Source organism: Thalassophryne amazonica, chromosome 19 (genome assembly GCF_902500255.1).
Source record: "Thalassophryne amazonica chromosome 19, fThaAma1.1, whole genome shotgun sequence".
In the NCBI taxonomy this organism is placed as follows: domain Eukaryota; kingdom Metazoa; phylum Chordata; class Actinopteri; order Batrachoidiformes; family Batrachoididae; genus Thalassophryne; species Thalassophryne amazonica.
Genome location: NC_047121.1, coordinates 34904109 through 34926572, shown reverse-complemented (window position 1 = coordinate 34926572; position 22464 = coordinate 34904109). Strand labels below are relative to the sequence as shown.

Here is a 22464-nt window from a genome sequence, read left to right as displayed (position 1 = left end):
GGATCCTAAAGAAGGCTGCTCAGTAGCCATAGGGAAGGTTGCTGCTCCAATCCCAGCCTTCAACGACCATTTACCCATGGTCACTTACATGCAGAGACATAACTAGGGGCTTCCAAACCCATGCAGAACCTCCCCCATCGCTAGCTGTTCCATCGCTGTAGCACTTAAAATATGGAAAATACAAGCTTGCACGGCAACATGAGCAAAGGAAGCTTTAAGTGGGAGGGGGGCGTGCTCACCCCAGCCCACTAACAACCACCCGACAAGGACTTTGACTCTAGTGGCAAGGAAAAATCCAGGACGACCAGCTTGACAGGAGGCTGCAGTGCCCTGCCAGACAGCCAGTCTGTCGGGAGACATCTAACACGCACCATGGGACATCATTGAAATTGGAGTTGTCCATCTACTAGGTAGGCTGCTGACCTAGGCTAACAGGTCTGACCTACCTGGGTTTGTGATAAGAGTTGTCCTTCTCCTAGGCAGACTACCTTCAAAGGCTAAAAAGTCCCACCTGCCGGAGTAGTCTGGTTTTCAGCCCCTAGAAACTCGCCTTACACACCTCTGCCATCAGTTATAAAACAGAGGCCGGTGCGAGAAGTCAAGCAGTAGGAGTTTGATTTGGAGAAGCTGTTGGAGATGCAGGTCATTTGGGATATTTCATGGACAGGGAGCTGCTCATTTCTCCCTTTCATCCGACCATCCTAACCCTTTGACCCTATTAACCATCAGATGACAAATTAAAATCTCTTAAATGATTCTAAAGTCAGTTTTAAGCAGAAACGAGGCCGTTTTAAGCAGAAACGAGGCAATAATTGCCACATTTCGTTACTGATGCTCTAAAATGATGTAGGTGCTGCAGCACATTAGTCTAATGCTGAATTTATGTGGAAATGATTGTTGAAGAAGAAACCGGGGCACGGTGAATCACGGGGCACAGCAAATCAGTAGCTATATCTGCAAAACTACATACATATTTGCAGCAGTGATGCCATATTTTTATGCATAAAGACATCCCCCTTATAAATTAGTGTTTTGTTTTTGGATACATTAAGGGTAAAACTAAGTGGCAAGTGAAGTCAGTTTTTTCCTATCAAAAGTAAATTTCGTGGATGTCAGTGTCTTTGTATTTATTTATCACAACAGAGGAAAGGTGGCCCAAAAAATTATTAGTTAGAAGACTACCCCGTCCAACTGATGAGCATGTGTTATGTCTTCTCCAGACTATCAGCTATTTGATAACATGACTCATGTGTGTCACATGCACCCGGGGCACAGTGAATCAGTCTAGAAAGTGATTTACTAAGTCCCAGTATCAAGTGGACGACAAATATTACTTGTTGAAGCTTATACATTTATTTTTCCATGAATTATTTCTATAATTTGTGTATATAAACAATTGTTTTCACATTTGAACATAAATGATGACAGTTGTATTTATTGTATTTCACTACATAAGACACTCACACATGCTGGATCATAGTTTGTACAGCATATATTTAATAATTTTGAAGAAATCTTTATAATCATGTGTTTTTTCATTATATTTTAAGTTGATTCACTGTGCCCTGGGGCACAGTGAATCAAAAATTTTAAAATCAATTTTAAACACCTGTACATTACACTTGGGGAGACATAAATAACACAGCCTTATGAGCAATAACTTGCTGAATGAAATCCACAATAGAATGACCTAAACCTATGCACAATGTGTTTATGCTGCCACAAAATATTTCTGATCCACTGTGCCCCGGCTTCCCCTACAAAAGTTTCAGATATCTGTCACTGAGATAGATGATGACTGGAGTGCAGTTTTAAGCAGAAACAAGGTGATAATCTGTGAATCACTGCTGACGCTCAGAATTGACTCTGCTGATGCTCCTAAATGATGGATGCACAGTGAAGGTAGGGAGGACCGATTTTTACGGAGGACGTTCGGTTGGCAACACCGGCATTATACCTTGAGAAGACACATCATTCTTGGGCTCTTATCCATTAATGTGATGTAGTCTGGCTGCCTGTTATTATTTATTGTTCATATAACAAAAGTAAAAAACCTGCTTGTTGATTTTTGATTGTAAAATGCTGCATTGTACTGCATGTGGGTTAGTGTTGGGAACCAGAGCTGCAATTATTGCTCCTGACAGTCTGCAAATAGTATTATGCGTCAGTTGTTGTGCCATATCGTGGCGGACACAATGTCTGACACCAATAAGAAACACATTCCTGTAAGTAGTGGCATTTCTTACTTCAAAAATGCCCAATCTGGCAACACACACAATTTGTACTGGGCAGTCATGGCATTTGGCGAGTGGAGCACTAAACAGCTGGTGCTCTATCACATTTTGACAAATCTCGTTTAGTAAAGGAGGGAGAAGTCAGCAACAACAGCTACTACCAGTGTAGCTCTTACGGTGATAAAAAGCCTCCAGTATGCTAAAATGGAGATCATTTGAAAAAATATAATTAGCCCTATGTGCCGTGGGGGATTATCTACTTATGTACGTACTACAGTTAAAAAAAAAAAAAAAAAAAAAAAAAATCAACTTAAGTGAATTGTTTCAACTGGTAACACTTGAATGAATTAAGTTAATAAATTAGGCTAACACGTGTTAATCTAATTTATTAAATTTTATTTTATTTATTTTTTTATTTTATTTGAAAGAACTTAATTCATAATAAATTAGATTAACATGTGTTAATGCAATTTATTAATTTAATTTCAAATTTCATTCAGGTGTTACCAAATGTCACAATTCAATTGAGCTGGTTCATGTATTTTCTTTTTTGACAAAGTTGCTTTGAAAACATGGATTTTTGGGCTTTCATGCAAAATACACTCAGAACAAATGTGACTGACATTATCTATATGTGAAAGCAAATAATGTTGCTTATACCAGAGTTTATGCTGCTCCTCCTTGACGCTGAAAACTGCCTGACGTGTCGTATTAAGCTCATCATTCAGCTCAGAGTATTTCTGTTCAAGCTCAACATGCTCCTCCTTCAGACCGTTGTCTCCTATGTCTTTATTTCCCAGGCGCTCACTGAAGTACAGTGATAAAAATATCATAAATTTAAGACTCAGTGTTCTCAAGAATCTACAGCATAACTGCTCAGAATTTACCCACCTCATTTTTGCTTTGTTAATTTTGGCCTGAAGAAGGCTTTGTTCCTCTTGGGACTGCCTGAGCTTGTTCAAAGCCCGAAAGTACTTCAACTATGTAAGATCATTACGTCACGACAACAACAAATATGGATACATGTGACATATTATTACCAATAATGATAACAGTGTTTCAGATTCACAAAATCTAAATTCATATTGCCCAGTATACTGAACTCAGAATTACCTCAAACGCCTTATAATGTCCGCGGCTTATCTTCATTTCTTTTTTTATTGACAAACTTTCCTTTGAAAGACACTCTTGTTCTTCTTTCAAACTATCAATTCTACTTCTGAGACCCTGAAGAGTTATCTCTGCTTGCATGAATTTAGCCTGTAGGGAAAAAAAAATGAAAGTTCTAAAGTCCTTTAAAGCTATGCCTAACATTATATATGTTTAAACTTCTTTGCCCCTCAGTGAAGAACATCTAGTGTAAACAGTAAAATACAGTATGCAAGGACAGTCAGTTTATATGGTGGTGACAGTTTGAAGGACTCAGTGTGTAAAAATAGACCTGCATACACTTAAAAGAAAAGAGACACTCATGCCTCACCTGACAGAGCTGAAGGTTTTCCTGATGTTTGTAATTATTCTCTTCCTTTTGAATATCTTCCTTCAACTGCTGCACTAACTGCTCATTTTCACTGACCTGAAAGAGATGGAACAAAAAACAGCTTTGATTGGATTCAAATGCACCATTCATTTAGGCTCAAAGAAAAACTGTGGCAATGTATTTAGTAATTCACTTTGCTTTCATTAAATTGAATCACAACTTACAATACTAAAAAAGGCAGACACAAGTCTCTGAAAACTTTAGTTTTGTTTTTAAAATCTGTCTATCAAAGTGATTAACATGAACAGAATAAAGCTGCTCTTACCAAACTCCACACCCTCTGTTCGTACAGATTCTTTAAAGCCTCCATTGTCTTAGTCATGGATGGTAAGCTCTCATACCTGGCCCTCTTTTGAAGAAAATCTTGCCAAAGATCCTTCAGACACTAGTTATATGTACATGAGATTTAAATGATTTGATTTACCCTGGGCACACTGAATATACTCTACATCACTTAGGGCCCCTTACATAGTACAAATAAGTACAACTCAGGGCGATTCACGGGAAAACAGCTCGTATGAGCAAACCAAGAAAACATCACGTCAACGGGCAGGCGTGCACAATCGATGGTTCGGTGTCTTTCGAGCAGAACACAGTGTGAGCAGCTGCACCACATCACTCCGCTGATGTGGAGAACAATAAAATGAAAACCAGCTGTATAATTAGTGAATATCACTGGGTTGATAATAATACATAAAAGGGGATGCAATACAGAACCCTGCAGTTAAATAACCATGGTAAAAAAAAAAATGTCACTCACGGGATTCAAACCCATAAGCTCTGATTACCAGCCAAAAACTTTACCAAAGACAAAAACACACCATATAAAAACACCGCATTTTACCAGCCAAAAACTTTACCAAAGACAAAAACACACCATATAAAAACACCGCATTTTATTGGGTCACTCTTATCAAGCGGGCAATACAAGTATGAACCGTCTGTTCCTCTGTAGATAATCCATGGTCACAGACGTAGAGTCATGAAATGACATGAATGAGAAGCAGGGCGCTCTTATCATGTCCACATCTGCTGGGGGCGTGTCCAGCCAGGCCTGTGCCCTGCCCGATACGCGTGTCATGTGGATGGTGTGCCACAGGACTGACACCGCGTCAGGTGGAACAGAGCTCACGTGAGTCACGTGACATTCAGATCACCCACTACATGTTATGATCTGATGGTCCGTTTCACCTGGGATAGCTTGTCAATGTGCGCGCCATGCGCGCGCTCGCTGCAGCCCACTGCAACAGCGATATATGTTTTATGCATGTCCATGTGATGACAGCAAGCAGACACATGCACATCACAGTGGGCAGTTGTTAGTTCATGTCCATCCAAACACGGTACGTTGTCTCCAGCCATGACGTCCAGATTCACAGATCTCCACAACTGCTCCTGTGGGCGGCCACACCCCCTGTCAGTTCAGCGCACACACCAACGTGTCACTGTGTCTGTTTACAACGCCACACTCGTGGGGGCACTTAGACAAATTTGACATCCAGCTCAACAGTGACTGTCTGCTGACTGTTTTCGTGCCAATAGTGCAAATGGCCACACATTTTCTAAGTACCAAACAAGTGGTGTTAGATGTTTGTGTGTGTAAGCTGGAACTTGGCTGACACCTGCCACGAGAAAGTTCGATGGGCTCACACAGCGCACACTCTGTCTTTCAGCTGCTGGTGTGGGCAAATAGTTGTAGCAACAGGTGCATGAGGCCTTGGAGGCAGCTACGATTTTACATGTTTTGCATACGATTCCTGCTTCACGTGAAATTCAACCAAATTTGTACTATGTGTGAAGGGGCCCTTAAGAAAACAGACAGCACATGAAAGCACTTCTATTTTTAAGCTAATACAAGCTTGCACTGTTGATATAAAAGGTAGAGGGAAGCTAATACATCTTAAATTTGACAATTCTGAAACTGCTGATATGAAGAATTTTACAGTATATTGAAACATGCAGGTTGTTAGTTTGGTCAGGAGAAAGCTATGTTATTGTGTGAAAAAATACAGTACCTTTTCTTGTGTCTCAACCTGCTGGAGTATGAGTGATTGTGTTTTCTGGATGTGTACACAATCCTCCTTCATCTGATTGAGCAGGGTCGCTTTCAGGAATAACTTAAAATGAGAAAATGTTAATGTTTTTTATTATTTTTAAAGAAAACTATGAAAACATTAGATTATTTGAATGCTAATTGATTCTTGTAATTCTATACTCATCATAGTACTGCTGTGTGTTACCTTGTACTTTTCTGAATCGCTTTTTGAATGCACGAGCTGTTTACGCATTTCTTGGTTGAGAATTACCACTGGGTTATCCAGCTGCAATACACAGAAAATATTCTGTTAGGCTCTTAAAATGGTCATATGAACTATCACTTCAAAAAGATAGATCAGATGCCAGCAGATCTCTTAAAAACAGAAACATATTACTGTCTGTGGACAAAAATATTCTAAAGTCACTGAAGCTAATCACCCACACACACACACATACACACACTCATCTTCAAGCACTCAGTCCAATTAAAGGTCGCCAACAGTCACAGAGCGAGAGGCGGGGTACACCCTGGACAGAATGCCAGTCTGTCGCAGGGACACATATAGACAAATAAACATATTCACACCCGCATGCCTGAAGCTAATCCTCAATAAATAAATACACAAAGCAAGGATCGTTAGTTCACAAATGGCACTAGCAACAAATCCTGCATTTAACTGGGATAAACATAGTGTAAATAACTGCAAGTTGCTTGTCACAATTAGCCATCTCCATCATAATGACGTTGCAACCGGTGCAGTTATTGCAGAGTTTTGGAAAATGTTTAAAAATGTTGATGAATTGCAAACTATTTATACATTAACCATGTGACGTAGTGTCTACACAGTGCTGGTCCACAGTTAAGGCAGACAAGAAACAGAAAGAAAAGTAAGCACCAGGGGGCAGATCCACAATTTTGTAAAAAAAAAATTCTTGAATTTTTAGGTGCTCTTCCTTGCATTTTGGGGCATATTTTACTACAAAATACACCATAAAGAAACGACTTCATAACCTATTCCTTATTCATTTGAACTTGTATTGTACAATCTAGAATGTGATGTTATGACGTTATTATAAGAAGTAACAGAGAACATTTGAAATGTCTGTGGCTAAAAAAGTGAACACCTTTGCTACACCTTCCTGAATCATGGCCTGGTATAAATGTATCCAGCTGAGTCACTTGTTGCTGAATAGCATTCAGCAGGGATTTATATTATTTTGGTCCATGAAAAGTACCAAAAATTCAGGTCAGATCCAGGAGCAGACCCCCCCACCCCCTCAGATCTGCCCCTGGGCACAGTCAACAGCAAATATGATCTAGCATTTGAAATCACACCTAATCACAAACCACAGCACCATAAATGATTACTACCTGCAATGCAATCATGTGCATTACATATAAACACCTACTGCATCATTTTTGTCAGACCTGTGAAAAAAGTATCAAAAATTACATCCTTCTGCACCTGTCACTCTGTCACTTTAAATGAAGCTGATGCTTGCCACACAATCATCTGCCTTCATACACCTCGTACTACAGTGCATCCAGAGAGTATTCACAGCACTGCAATTTTCCACATTTTATGTTACAGCTTATTCCAAAATGGATTAAATGCTTTTTTCTTCAAATTCTACACACAATACCCCATAATGACAAAATGGGATTTTTTTTTTTTTTTTTTTTAGATTTTTGCTATTTATTAATAATAATAATAAAAACACTAAGAAATCACATGTACATAAGCATTCACAGTCTTTGCTATGAAGCTCAACACTGAGTTCAAGTCCATCCTGTTTCCACTGATCATTCTTGAGATGTTTCTACAGCTTATATGAAGTCCACCTTATTATTAAATTAGTTGACTGGACATGATTTGGAAAGACACACTCCTGTCTACATATAAGGTCTCACAGGTGACAGTGCATGTCAGAACACAAACCAGGCATCATGTCAAAGGTCTGTAGACCTCTGAGACAGGATCATTTTGAGGCACAAATCTGGGGAAGGGTACAGAAGTATTTCTGCTGCTTTGAAGGTCCCAATGAGTACAATGGCCACCATCATCTGTAAATGGAAGATCTTCAGATTCACCGGGACCTTTCCTAGAGCTGGCTGCCCGTCTAAACGGAGAGATTGACGGAGAAGGGCCTTAGTCAGGGAGGTGACCAAGAACCCGATGGTCACTCTGTCAGAGCTCCAGCATTCCTCTGTGGGGAGAGGAGAACCTTCTAGAAGGGCAACCATCTCTGCAGCAATTCACCAATCAGGCACTGTATGGTAGAGTGGCCAGACGGAAGCCACGCCTTAGTAAAAGGCACATGGCAGCCCACCTGGGCACCTGAAGTACTCTCAGACCATGAGAAACATAATTCTCTGGTCTGATATGACAAAGACTGAACTGTGGTGTGAATGCCAGGCATCATGTTTGTAGAAAACCAGCCACCATCCCTACAGTGAAGCATGGTGATGGAACCATAATGCTGTGGAGATGTTTTTCAGTGGCAGGAACTGGGGGACGAATCAGGATTGGGGGAAAGATCAAAGTAGCAATGTACAGAGACATCCTGGATGAAAACCTGCTCCAGAGCACTTTTGACCTCAGACTGGAAAGACGGTTCATCTTTCAATAGGACAATGACCCTAAGCACACAGTCCGGATAGTAAAGGAATGGCTTCAGGACAACTCTGTGAATGTCCTTGAGTGGCCAAGCCAGAGAGCCTAGACCTGAATCTGACTGAATATCCCTGGAGAGATCTGAAAATGGCTGTACACTGACGACCTGATGGAGCTTGAGAGGTAGTGCAACGAGGAATGGACAAACCTGCACAACAATAAATGCATCACATCATATTCAACAAGACCTGAGGCTATAATTGGTGCCAAAGGGGTATCAACAAACTGTGAATACTTATGTACATGTGATTTCTTAGTTTTTTATTTTTCATAAATTTGAAAAAAACAACAATCTTTTTTCATGTTGTCATTATGGGGTATTGTGAGTAGAATTTTGAGGAAAAAAATTATTTCATCCATTTTCGAGTAAGGCTATAACATACAATGTGGAAAAAGTGAAGCTCTGTCTTCTGTAAGCTTTACAGGTGTGTCACGCATATTTCAACAAGTATGTCTTAAAATCCAAACAGGACTTCATATCTGGACACTAAAACAAGTTTCAAATTTAAATTTTGACCATCGCTGGGGAGCATGAGACGTATAACACACAGTACCTGGATGCTGAAGTGATTTAAAAGTGCACTTAATTCTCCCTCAGCGGTAGTAGTAGTGGAGATCATTTGCCCTAAAATGCAAGTGAGAGGACAAGCAAAGTTAAAAATCTAAGTTTTACACAGTGAGATGCAATTAAAACCTGTATACCATATTAAGACAAATATAAATAAATATTTATAAACAAACACTAACAAACTCTGAGGTGGTTGTCACTACAATGGGTGTATTTTTTACACTCAAAGAGAAACCTGAACTTTGTTCAACACACTTCATCCAGAGATGAAAAAAAATCCATCAACATCAACAAAAAATGGATCATAAAGATGAGAAAAATGCTGAAGTATCTACTAGTATCTCCATTTAATGACAGGTGATCTGAAACAGTATGCATGCAGAGATCCGTCTGACCTGGTACAACAAACAGACCAGAAGGGTGTCTGTTCAAGTATGCAGCGTTTTAAAACTCAGCAGCACCATATCCAAGTTAAAAAAACAAAACAAAACACAACACCAGTAGTATAAAGCATATATATGCATGGCAATGTTTCACAATCTACAAATGTATTTTCCTCTATAAATCTGTATGCAAATTCCTTACAGTGTGAAGAATGTATCCAGTTCGGGGTATGATGGTGTAAATGGTCTGTCTTCGCTCCCAAGCAGTGAAGCCAAAATTCAGGGAAGGATTATTAATGCCTTTGAGTTAGGGATCAGTTTCACTGTAGAGTGTATGTGCAACTCAGGATAGGCACCTGATTCGCCCTTCCACTTGCAATTCCGAAAGCCGGTGTTTGTAATCCGATGTACAATGGAGATAGAATCGCCAAAGACATCCCTTTTATAAGCCTGTGGTCCTCTGTTTCTCAGTTTTATTGTTATATCTGAAATCGTGGACAGCATATTATATATTTTAAAGTTGTTCTAGTATTAGTAACGCACTGGTTAAGAAAATGCAATTACAGCATTACCAACAGCACAATGGGACATACAGTGCATCCGAAAGGTATTCACAGTGCTTCACTTTTTGTACATTTTGTTATGTTACAGTCTTATTCTAAAATGGAGTAAATTAATGGCATAAACTCCAAGTGGGCTGCCATGTGCTTTTTACTAAGGAGTGGCTTCCGTCTGGCCACTCTACCATACAGGCCTGTTTGGTGGATTGTTGCAGAGATGGCTGTCCTTCTAGAATGTTCTCCCCTCTCCACAGAGGAATGCTACAGCGCTGACAAAGTGACCATCTGGTTCTTGGTCACCTCCTTGACTAAGCCCCTTCTCCCGCAATTGCTCCATTTAGACAGGCGGCCTGATCTAGGAAAGGTCCTGGTGGCTCTGAACTTCTTTCAATTACAGATGATGGAGGCCACTTTGCTCATTGGGACCTTCAAAGCAGCAAAAATATTTCTGTACCCTTCCCCAGATTTGTGCCTCGAGACAATCCTGTCTCGGAGGTCTACAGACAATTCTTTTGACTTCATGCTTGGTTTGTGCTCTGACATGCACTGTCAACTGTGGGACCTTATATGTAGATAGGTGTGTGCCTTTCTAAATCATGTCCAATCAACTGAATTCACCCCATGTGGACTCCAGTTAAACTGTTGGAACATTTCTAGAATGATTAGTGGAAACAGGATGCACCTGAACTCAATTTTGAGATTCATGGCAAGGTTGATTCAAGGCTGTGAATACTTATGTACACATGAGCTTTAGTTTTTATATTTTTAATAAATCTGCAAAAATCTAAACAAAAAAACAACAACAAAAAAAACAACTTTCTTCACATTGTCATTATGGGGTATTGTGTGTAAAATTTGAGGAAAAATTAATTTTATCCATTTTTGGAATAAGGCTGTAACATAACAGGAGGCAGAAAACGTGAAGCACTGTTAATACTTTCTGGATGTACTGTAAGGGTTTCATAAACAAACTGAGGCAATACCATTGTGAATTGTGACTTACTTTTCACCAGTCCTTACAAAATCCTTTACTGACACTCTTCTGTTTGTAACACTGGCCTTTCCACCTAAGCCTACAACTAAACCAGCCAAGATGGCACTTTTACCACCTGAAAATGAAAACATACATTACAGAGAAGAAATTAAATTATGGCATGGCACACTTCAGAAATCACATCATGGATAGTGTTGCAGATATACAAAAAAGGTGTGATAATACCATAACTAAGTTCAGAGCAGCATACATAAATGCATCCAGGGATGCATTCATTAATCTATAGATAAAATGTATCCACAATCATATTAAATGAGGTGGGCTTCATAGATAATTGGCAAAGCTTCTGGGGAAAACCTGGTCTTGTTAGGAGCGACGGCATCCATCCCACTTTGGATGGAGCAGCTCTCATTTCTAGAAATCTGGCCAATTTTCTTAAATCCTCCAAACCGTGACTATCCAGGGTTGGGACCAGGAAGCAGAGTTGTAGTCTTACACACCTCTCTGCAGCTTCTCTCCCCCTGCCATCCCCTCATTACCCCATCCCCGTAGACACGGTGCCTGCTCCCAGACTACCAATAACCAGCAAAAATCTATTTAAGCATAAAAATTCAAAAAGAAAAAATAATATAGCACATTCAACTGCACCACAGACTAAAACAGTTAAATGTGGTCTATTAAACATTAGGTCTCTCTCTTCTAAGTCCCTGTTGGTAAATGATATAATAATTGATCAACATATTGATTTATTCTGCCTAACAGAAACCTGGTTACAGCAGGATGAATATGTTAGTTTAAATGAGTCAACACCCCCGAGTCACACTAACTGTCAGAATGCTCGTAGCACGGGCCGGGGCGGAGGATTAGCAGCAATCTTCCATTCCAGCTTATTAATTAATCAAAAACCCAGACAGAGCTTTAATTCATTTGAAAGCTTGTCTCTTAGTCTTGTCCATCCAAATTGGAAGTCCCAAAAACCAGTTTTATTTGTTATTATCTATCGTCCACCTGGTCGTTACTGCGAGTTTCTCTGTGAATTTTCAGACCTTTTGTCTGACTTAGTGCTTAGCTCAGATAAGATAATTATAGTGGGCGATTTTAACATCCACACAGATGCTGAGAATGACAGCCTCAACACTGCATTTAATCTATTATTAGACTCTATTGGCTTTGCTCAAAAAGTAAATGAGTCCACCCACCACTTTAATCATATCTTAGATCTTGTTCTGACTTATGGTATGGAAATAGAAGACTTAACAGTATTCCCTGAAAACTCCCTTCTGTCTGATCATTTCTTAATAACATTTACATTTACTCTGATGGACTACCCAGCAGTAGGGAATAAGTTTCATTACACTAGAAGTCTTTCAGAAAGCGCTGTAACTAGGTTTAAGGATATGATTCCTTCTTTATGTTCTCTAATGCCATATAACAACACAGTGCAGAGTAGCTACCTAAACTCTGTAAGGGAGATAGAGTATCTCGTCAATAGTTTTACATCCTCATTGAAGACAACTTTGGATGCTGTAGCTCCTCTGAAAAAGAGAGCTTTAAATCAGAAGTGTCTGACTCCGTGGTATAACTCACAAACTCGTAGCTTAAAACAGATAACCCGTAAGTTGGAGAGGAAATGGCGTCTCACTAATTTAGAAGATCTTCACTTAGCCTGGAAAAAGAGTCTGTTGCTCTATAAAAAAGCCCTCCATAAAGCTAGGACATCTTTCTACTCATCACTAATTGAAGAAAATAAGAACAACCCCAGGTTTCTTTTCAGCACTGTAGCCAGGCTGACAAAGAGTCAGAGCTCTATTGAGCTGAGTATTCCATTAACTTTAACTAGCAATGACTTCATGACTTTCTTTGCTAACAAAATTTTAACTATTAGAGAAAAAATTACTCATAACCATCCCAAAGACGTATCGTTATCTTTGGCTGCTTTCAGTGATGCCGGTATTTGGTTAGACTCTTTCTCTCCGATTGTTCTGTCTGAGTTATTTTCATTAGTTACTTCATCCAAACCATCAACATGTTTATTAGACCCCATTCCTACCAGGCTGCTCAAGGAAGCCCTACCATTATTTAATGCTTCGATCTTAAATATGATCAATCTATCTTTGTTAGTTGGCTATGTACCACAGGCTTTTAAGGTGGCAGTAATTAAACCATTACTTAAAAAGCCATCACTTGACCCAGCTATCTTAGCTAATTATAGGCCAATCTCCAACCTTCCTTTTCTCTCAAAAATTCTTGAAAGGGTAGTTGTAAAACAGCTAACTGATCATCTGCAGAGGAATGGTCTATTTGAAGAGTTTCAGTCAGGTTTTAGAATTCATCATAGTACAGAAACAGCATTAGTGAAGGTTACAAATGATCTTCTTATGGCCTCGGACAGTGGACTCATCTCTGTGCTTGTTCTGTTAGACCTCAGTGCTGCTTTTGATACTGTTGACCATAAAATTTTATTACAGAGATTAGAGCATGCCATAGGTATTAAAGGCACTGCGCTGCGGTGGTTTGAATCATATTTGTCTAATAGATTACAATTTGTTCATGTAAATGGGGAATCTTCTTCACAGACTAAAGTTAATTATGGAGTTCCACAAGGTTCTGTGCTAGGACCAATTTTATTCACTTTATATATGCTTCCCTTAGGCAGTATTATTAGACGGTATTGCTTAAATTTTCATTGTTACGCAGATGATACCCAGCTTTATCTATCCATGAAGCCAGAGGACACACACCAATTAGCTAAACTGCAGGATTGTCTTACAGACATAAAGACATGGATGACCTCTAATTTCCTGCTTTTAAACTCAGATAAAACTGAAGTTATTGTACTTGGCCCCACAAATCTTAGAAACATGGTGTCTAACCAGATCCTTACTCTGGATGGCATTACCCTGACCTCTAGTAATACTGTGAGAAATCTTGGAGTCATTTTTGATCAGGATATGTCATTCAAAGCGCATATTAAACAAATATGTAGGACTGCTTTTTTGCATTTACGCAATATCTCTAAAATCAGAAAGGTCTTGTCTCAGAGTGATGCTGAAAAACTAATTCATGCATTTATTTCCTCTAGGCTGGACTATTGTAATTCATTATTATCAGGTTGTCCTAAAAGTTCCCTAAAAAGCCTTCAGTTAATTCAAAATGCTGCAGCTAGAGTACTGACGGGGACTAGAAGGAGAGAGCATATCTCACCCATATTGCCTCTCTTCATTGGCTTCCTGTTAATTCTAGAATAGAATTTAAAATTCTTCTTCTTACTTATAAGGTTTGAATAATCAGGTCCCATCTTATCTTAGGGACCTCGTAGTACCATATCACCCCAATAGAGCGCGTCGCTCTCAGACTGCAGGCTTACTTGTAGTTCCTAGGGTTTGTAAGAGTAGAATGGGAGGCAGAGCCTTCAGCTTTCAGGCTCCTCTCCTGTGGAACCAGCTCCCAATTCAGATCAGGGAGACAGACACCCTCTCTACTTTTAAGATTAGGCTTAAAACTTTCCTTTTTGCTAAAGCTTATAGTTAGGGCTGGATCAGGTGACCCTGAACCATCCCTTAGTTATGCTGCTATAGACGTAGACTGCTGGGGGGTTCCCATGATGCACTGTTTCTTTCTCTTTTTGCTCTGTATGCACCACTCTGCATTTAATCATTAGTGATCGATCTCTGCTCCCCTCCACAGCATGTCTTTTTCCTGGTTCTCCTCCCTCAGCCCCAACCAGTCCCAGCAGAAGACTGCCCCTCCCTCAGCCTGGTTCTGCTGGAGGTTTCTTCCTGTTAAAAGGGAGTTTTTCCTTCCCACTGTAGCCAAGTGCTTGCTCACAGGGGGTCGTTTTGACCGTTGGGGTTTTACATAATTATTGTATGGCCTTGCCTTACAATATAAAGCGCCTTGGGGCAACTGTTTGTTGTGATTTGGCGCTATATAAAAAAATTGATTGATTGATATTAGAAAGATTAAACCCATGGTTTCAATCAGGATGGCTGAACAAGACTGTGACTTTTATGCATAAATTAAATACAAAATTCCAGTTACTTCCCCTTAAAGATATGAGGGCAGAATCATTTTTTCTTTATGCACATCTTCAATATTGTGCTAGTATGGTCTAAAGTTTCACTTAAATCTCCAAATGGTTTAGGAGGAGTTGCACTTACAAGCCTGATGGATAGTGCGATTCTTATATGCTCCACCATTTTTGCTCAAGAAGGTTTCATTGCCACTTCAATTTGACTAGTCATACAACTGCCATTTCTTGTGGTTATAGAGAAATAGATATGGAACAGAAAGATTGGACATTTTACTTGGAGGAGTTTGGAAGTGTTCATCATGCAGCCAATCATATCACATTTAGAAATTCAATTCTTACTCCCGTTGTTGCCAGTAATGAAATTCACATGGGGTCCAAAATGGATTGGACCAAGCAAATCATAACACATGAAATTCTTCAGAGTGATGCTTTCAATGATACCAATGCCTTCCTGGAGATAAAAACAAAAAGAAACAGAAAAGAGAAAGAACATAACCAAACAATAAATGGGATGATGAAAAGACAGTTTTTGCTTTATTGAACCTTACAGTTGCAGAAAGAGTGGGGTTGTTAGAAGATGATTGCTGGTGGTTTGTGGTATCATCTGGTTCATTTTTAGCAGTCTGCAGTGTTTGACGGCTGTTACGTGACTGATATGATTCTTTCCTTTTACTCATTTTAAAGCAGGATTCTGCAATACAGATACACAAAAACAAAAGGAAATGTCACAACAATAAAGCATTTTGTCACAACAGACCGAATATCACTCTGCAGTGGCTTCACAAACATATCCTATTGGGCCCCAATTCAGAAGGGGTTGGGGGGAGCACCATCTCCACCATTGTCTTGACCTACGTCTGAAGACAAAAGATACTAAAGCCTGGGTCCCACCAAATAATGAAGGATGAAGAAGGAGCCACACATGGGTGTGTCAGCAATTATTCGAAGAATGACCCACGTTTTCATCTATCACGTATCCGCTATGAAGGTGCCTCTATGTGCCTCTCTTACGTAAACACAAATGCTACAAGATTCCCACAACACTGACAAGGAACTCAGTGACTCAGTTCTGATATTCTGAACAGTTCACCAATTGGAAATATTCTAAAGTTGGACCCAGACCATACTGGAATTCTGCTACTGCATTAGACTCCTGTAAGTGTGCAAAGCCATGGTTTTGGAAGTTGAAGTATTGTTTAAATTTCCAAATTTTTTATGCATTTCACAAAAATGAAACCATCACAATCCCAACCCTAACTATAACAAAACTGCTTTACAGCTCAGACATTAGGTTTAGAGCCTCATTCCAACATCAGAAGCATGCAGTGCCAAGGTGATAAGATTTCAGAAATGGCAAATAAATAAATAAATATATAAAAATAAATTAAAAGAAATCAAAACACTGAAACTTTGAGTGTCTCCATACGAGAAATTCTCCATGGATTTTCAAGCATTTTTTCTTTAGATCAGGAATCAATAATGGTTTTAGGCTTTTTGTATTAGTTACTACTTTACAAAGGGCTTCTCTCTTTTATATTCGAATTGCTGCAGCAGATGTGATATGGACTTGCATGTCGATTTGGGACAAATTTTACGCCAGACGCAACACGACATTGCGTGGAGAATGGCAGGGGTGTTACTGAACTGTCTGGGAGCCTTCTGTTCTGAAAGCATGTGTTTTGCTAACAGCATGGGCACAATTTGGTGCGGGATGGGGGGACATGTCCCTCCCACCTTTTCAACCAGGGGGGACAGAATGTGGTATGTCCCCCCCACCTTCTGACATATATGTGTGTACTTGAAACATGCTATGTCAGTCTTATGTGCAAAACCATGTTAGAATAGTATCTTTGTTTCTGCAAATTTGTATTTTTAGCATCATTGACTTGTTTACAACACCTGTTTCTTGTTTGTCACATTCGGAATTTTCTGAGACTGCATTTGCCCAGATTTGAAACCAAAAATAGTTGCCTCTAGGTCTACACATAAGTATCAATGGACCGTATGCTAATTTACTAAATTCTGAAAGTTAGAAAAGGAAATCAGAAAACCTATCTGGGACCTCAGAAAGCCCATCTGCAATTATTGCTTGATCTCCAAAATCAGTCTATGCAAGCAAAATTATTATTCCTCCAAAAAATAAATAGTCTTCTGCAGGCCCTCATCACAATGCTAATAACAACATGCACTGTCGAACAGCTGTTTTCTACTGTTAAATGGATAAAAACGTCCACCAGAACATCCATGTTGACTCACAGACTGAATGCACTCTCTGTGCTTTCCCTTGAAAGAGAACTGACCGAATCGTTGGACTATGATGACGTGATAAGAGAGTTCAACAAAAAACCCTGTCGTCTCCTGCTGTAGCATGCATTAAAAGGATTCATCAAATGTAAGTGTGAGACCATTAATTACTTTTTTCTTCTAAATAGGCCTAATTGTTAATATTATATTGCAACTGCCACGAATCATGTTGGTGTCCGTTCTGATGGTTTTTAATTTTAATTTTAAAGGACTTTACATGACTAAGCGTTGCGTTGCTGCTTGCATTGTCCATGGGGTGCTTGTGTCTGACACTTTGCGTCTGTGTAACTGTGCACACAGCATCTGCGCAGTTGGCTGAGATGTGTTCATCATTAAACTTGGAATTTATTTTTGAAACAATGCCTTATTTAAATACCTATTGATGTTTTGGGTTTAGGCCGAGCCAAGTAGGCTACCAGACTTGCACTGAATGTGTGTGTGTGTGGCGCTGCACTGCAGCTTGCATTATCCATGAAGATAATGGTAACGTACAGCTGCCCACAACTGCAGAGGGAAGGGCTAAAGAACAACAACTTGTACGGAAAGCCCTCACAGTATGTGGGTACCCACGATGGTCCCTGGACAAAGTGCAGAAGTCCCAGAAAACAAAGAGACCAGATAGACAGGAGACGGAGACAAGAAGAAGAGGAGTGTCTCTCCCTTATTTAGCAGGAGTAGGGGAAAAACTACAGAGGATCTTCAGACAGCACAAAATCCCAGTTTACTTTAAACCGGTTAACACCTTGAGACAGAAATTAGTTCACCCTAAGGACAGGATCCCTAGTTACAAAACAGAGCAATGTAGTGTATTATATCAGATGTCAGGAAAACTGTAATGAACACTACATAGGTGAGACTAAGCAACCTTTAAACAAGAGGCTATACCAGCACCGCAGAGAGGTCGCCAGTGGACCTCAGTCTGCAGTTCATCTCCACCTGAAAGACACTAACCACACGTTTGAGGACAAGGAAGTTAAAATCTTAGCCAGAGAGAAGAAATGGTTTGAGAGAGGTGTCAAGGAAGCATTCTTTGTAAAACAGTTGAAACCCAGCCTTAACCGGGGGGGCAGGTCTCAGACACGCTTTGTCACGTTTACAATGGGGTACTCAGGTCAAAGCAGTGTCAGTCTTTTGTTCATGGTAATGAGTCATTCACGTCATCAGGCGAGTTGTCAAGGGAGCCATCAGGGGAGGCTTCCATCCCATCATTAGGAGAGTGCACAATAGGTGCTAATTAGAGCTATTGTTTAGTTACTAGCCTATAGCAGTTGGCCTCTCGGTAGGAGGGGTCTGGAGCTTTTGTTGCCTTCTGGTTTATTCTTCTCTACAAGAGTCAAGACAGAAGTCAGACTACCAGAGCAAGAATTTTAGCTGAGGAAGCCTCTGTGATTTGAAGCGAAATGTCCTCACGTCAAGCAACCCAGTCCAGTCGAAGATTCAAGCTTCTCTACTATGGAAACCACCTGGACAACTGAGAGCCTACACAGAAACATTATCCATGAAGAGTACTTGTGTCTGACATGTCGCGTCTGTGTGCTCACTTTGCCAGTGCTGTAGGCTAACTGATAACATTGCTTGCGATGTCCAAACGAGGCATAGTTTTTCAAACGGTGTATTATAATACCTATACACCTTACCTACAACCCCAACAGTTGGGCCCGTCTGATTTTTTCTGGGCCCACCCGTTTTATGATTTCTGCCTACGCCCCTGTCCATTACATCTTCACTAACACGTTAAAGCATGTATTCAGACAAAAATAAAATACTTACTTTGAGAATAAAGCGGATAAACTTCACCCTCCACCGCACCGTTAACGATGCCTCCAAACGTCCTTTGAGCCGACACGTTTTGACACTTCCTGGTCCGAAGCTCGCGCGGGTTTCGCTCCAAACGGCAGCAGAAAAGATGTGATTGGTGCGCTGGGTGTGCGCGTGCTTTCAAAAACAGCTGCTGCTGAAGATGTCTGCGTCTGTCTGTCCACGACGTCAAACACGGTGAGAAAACACAGCGACAAATGAACGCGACTGTCTCTGTTTTGCTTCTCAATGATGAACTTCTGTGGGTGAATTGCTTTGTTTCTACAATGCACAACAGGCTCTCATGTGCGCCTTTCAGATTTGTTTTCGCAAAGGAACAGTGATGGTGAAATTGTTTTTTTTTTTTTTAATGTAGTACAGCCAGTTGCCCAGTTCTGGATCACCTTTTTTAAAGTCCCGCTATACGGAGCCATAATGCAACTGAATGTCCTTTATTGCGTATTGTTGTATTGCAATGGGTATTTGGATGTTATCTACAACCCCTGGCAAAAATTATGGAATCACTGGCCTCGGAGGATGTTCATTCAGTTGTTTAATTTTGTAGAAAAAAAGCAGATCACAGACATGACACAAAACTAAAGTCATTTCAAATGGCAACTTTCTGGCTTTAAGAAACACTATAAGAAATCAGGAAAAAAATTGTGGCAGTCAGTAACGGTTACTTTTTTAGACCAAGCAGAGGGAAAAAAATATGGACTCACTCAATTCTGAGGAAAAAATTATGGAATCATGAAAAACAAAAGAACGCTCCAACACATCACTAGTATTTTGTTGCACCACCTCTGGCTTTTATAACAGCTTTGCATGGACTTAATGAGTGACAAACAGTACTCTTCATCAATCTGGCTCCAACTTTCTCTGATTGCTGTTGCCAGATCAGCTTTGCAGGTTGGAGCCTTGTCATGGACCATTTTCTTCAACTTCCACCAAAGATTTTCAATTGGATTAAGATCCGGACTATTTGCAGGCCATGGCATTGACCCTATGTGTCTTTTTGCAAGGAATGTTTTCACAGTTTTTGCTCTATGGCAAGATGCATTATCATCTTGAAAAATGATTTCATCATCCCCAAACATCCTTTCAAGTGATGGGATAAGAAAAGTGTCCAAAATATCAACGTAAACTTGTGCATTTATTGATGATGTAATGACAGCCATCTCCCCAGTGCCTTTACCTGACATGCAGCCCCATATCATCAATGACTGTGGAAATTACATGTTCTCTTCAGGCAGTCATCTTTATAAATCTCATTGGAACGGCACCAAACAAAAGTTCCAGCATCATCACCTTGCCCAATGCAGATTCGAGATTCATCACTGAATATGACTTTCATCCACAGTCTACGATTGCTTTTCCTTAGCCCATTGTAACCTTGTTTTTTTTTTCTGTTTAGGTGTTAATGATGGCTTTCGTTTAGCTTTTCTGTATGTAAATCCCATTTCCTTTAGGCGGTTTCTTAGAGTTCGGTCACAGATGTAGACTCCAGTTTCCTCCCATTTGTTCCTCATTTGTTTTGTTGTGCATTTTTGATTTTTGAGACATATTGCTTTAAGTTTTCTGTCTTCACGCTTTGATGTCTTCCTTGGTCTACCAGTATGTTTGCCTTTAACAACCTTCCCATGTTGTTTGTATTTGGTCCAGAGTTTAGACACAGCTGACTGTGAACAACCAACATCTTTTGCAACACTGCGTGATGATTTACCCTCTTTTAAGAGTTTGATAATCCTCTCCTTTGTTTCAATTGACATCTCTCGTGTTGGAGCCATGATTCATGTCAGTCCACTTGGTGCAACAGCTCTCCAAGGTGTGATCACTCATTTTTAGATGCAGACTAATGAGCAGATCTGATTTGATGCAGGTGTTAGTTTTGGGGATGAAAATTTACAGGGTGATTCCATAATTTATTCCTCAGAATTGAGTGAGTCCATATTTTTTTCCCTCTGCTTGGTCTAAAAAAGTAACCGTTACTGATTGCCACAATTATTTTTCCTGATTTCTTATAGTGTTTCTTAAAGCCAGAAAGTTGCCATTTGAAATTACTTTAGTTTTGTGTCATGTCTGTGATCTGCTTTTTTTCTACAAAATTAAACAACTGAATGAACATCCTCCGAGGCCGGTGATTCCATAATTATTGCCAGGGGTTGTACTTAAAGTGTGAAGTCACATTATGTGTGGTGCAAATATCTGCCGAAAATGGATCACTTTGCCCGGTTCTGGATCACGACACTATGTGTCACTTTTGGGGCATTCCTGGCATCTGGTTGGAGCCCTTCTAATGCAGAATGATACACACTGTACCCGAGAATGTGTTTTGAACACAAAATGATATAAATTATACTTATTAAATGAGAATTTACTTCGTTTCGAAAGGCACTGTTATACGTTTATACGAGCAAAAAATGAAGTGTTTACTCAAATTGGGTGGCATTCCTTAATAAATGAAGATAAAATAAAATCTGTGGTAATAAACATTCTTGGATTTTGACATCTCCCCCTATGCTTTTAACTCAATGAAGTGAGTCAAGATAGCACAAGATGCCCCTACTTGCTATCATTTCGACCTTACATTGTTAGAGATGGAGAGCAAAGGCGGGTTTTAAATGTGTGGAGGTTGAGATTTCTCCCAAAGTTAAAAAGTAAAAGCCCCCACATTCATGCCCATTCATGATGTTGAGATGACCCCCAAAGTACACATGGCTCACAAGTACTGACATGAGGCTGCTGCTTCAGTGATCCACAGCCGGCAAATTTTCACGTCAGAGATAAATGCGTGAAGCAATTAAACAGCAAGACATAACACACAGACATTTTCTACCCAAGTAAGTAAGTATTTTCCCACTCTAGAACCAATGACAATGAATGGCTAACTCACCTTTGCTACTTCTTAGAGATCGTCCCTTTTCACACTTGCACGAATGAGTGGGTCAGAAAACGCGTGCACACCACAGAGACCAGATGTTTGAATTCTTCTGCTGGTCACAAAGATGGCTGGATCCGGTCATGCTTGTGGTTGTTTGTAGACAAAACATCAGTCTTTCCATTGGTACCAAGTATTAGCTTAATCGCGCTGATTACGAGAAATGGCAGCACAAATACTACAGTAGTGATCCAGAACCAGCTATGATCCACAACTGGGCAAGTGACTGTACCAGTGATGATGGAGCTGAGGTAACACATTTCAAATCAACTAAAATTAGCCAAAACAATACACCAAAAATCACTAGTTAATGACTTTTTTGTGTGTAACTTTAGAGGTAATATTGTCTCAATAAATCTACGCTCACCTGTACCTGTTGCATTTTTGCAACACTGCTCCAG

General features: G+C 39.9%; 1 protein-coding gene across 1 annotated transcript in view; it reads right to left on the bottom strand.

Annotated features, from left to right (window-relative positions):
• The window catches only part of LOC117531890 (structural maintenance of chromosomes protein 6-like), a 56112-nt gene extending 36938 nt beyond the window's left edge, over positions 1-19174 (bottom strand). The window contains 13 exon segments of the mRNA XM_034195081.1: positions 2895-3041; positions 3126-3214; positions 3348-3494; positions 3715-3810; positions 4040-4159; positions 5790-5891; positions 6015-6095; positions 9041-9111; positions 9794-9932; positions 11003-11106; positions 15364-15475; positions 15573-15715; positions 19099-19174. Coding sequence (XP_034050972.1) covers positions 2895-3041; positions 3126-3214; positions 3348-3494; positions 3715-3810; positions 4040-4159; positions 5790-5891; positions 6015-6095; positions 9041-9111; positions 9794-9932; positions 11003-11106; positions 15364-15475; positions 15573-15701 — 1337 coding nt within the window. The 5' untranslated portion in view covers positions 15702-15715; positions 19099-19174.
• Positions 19175-22464: the final 3290 nt, after the last annotated feature.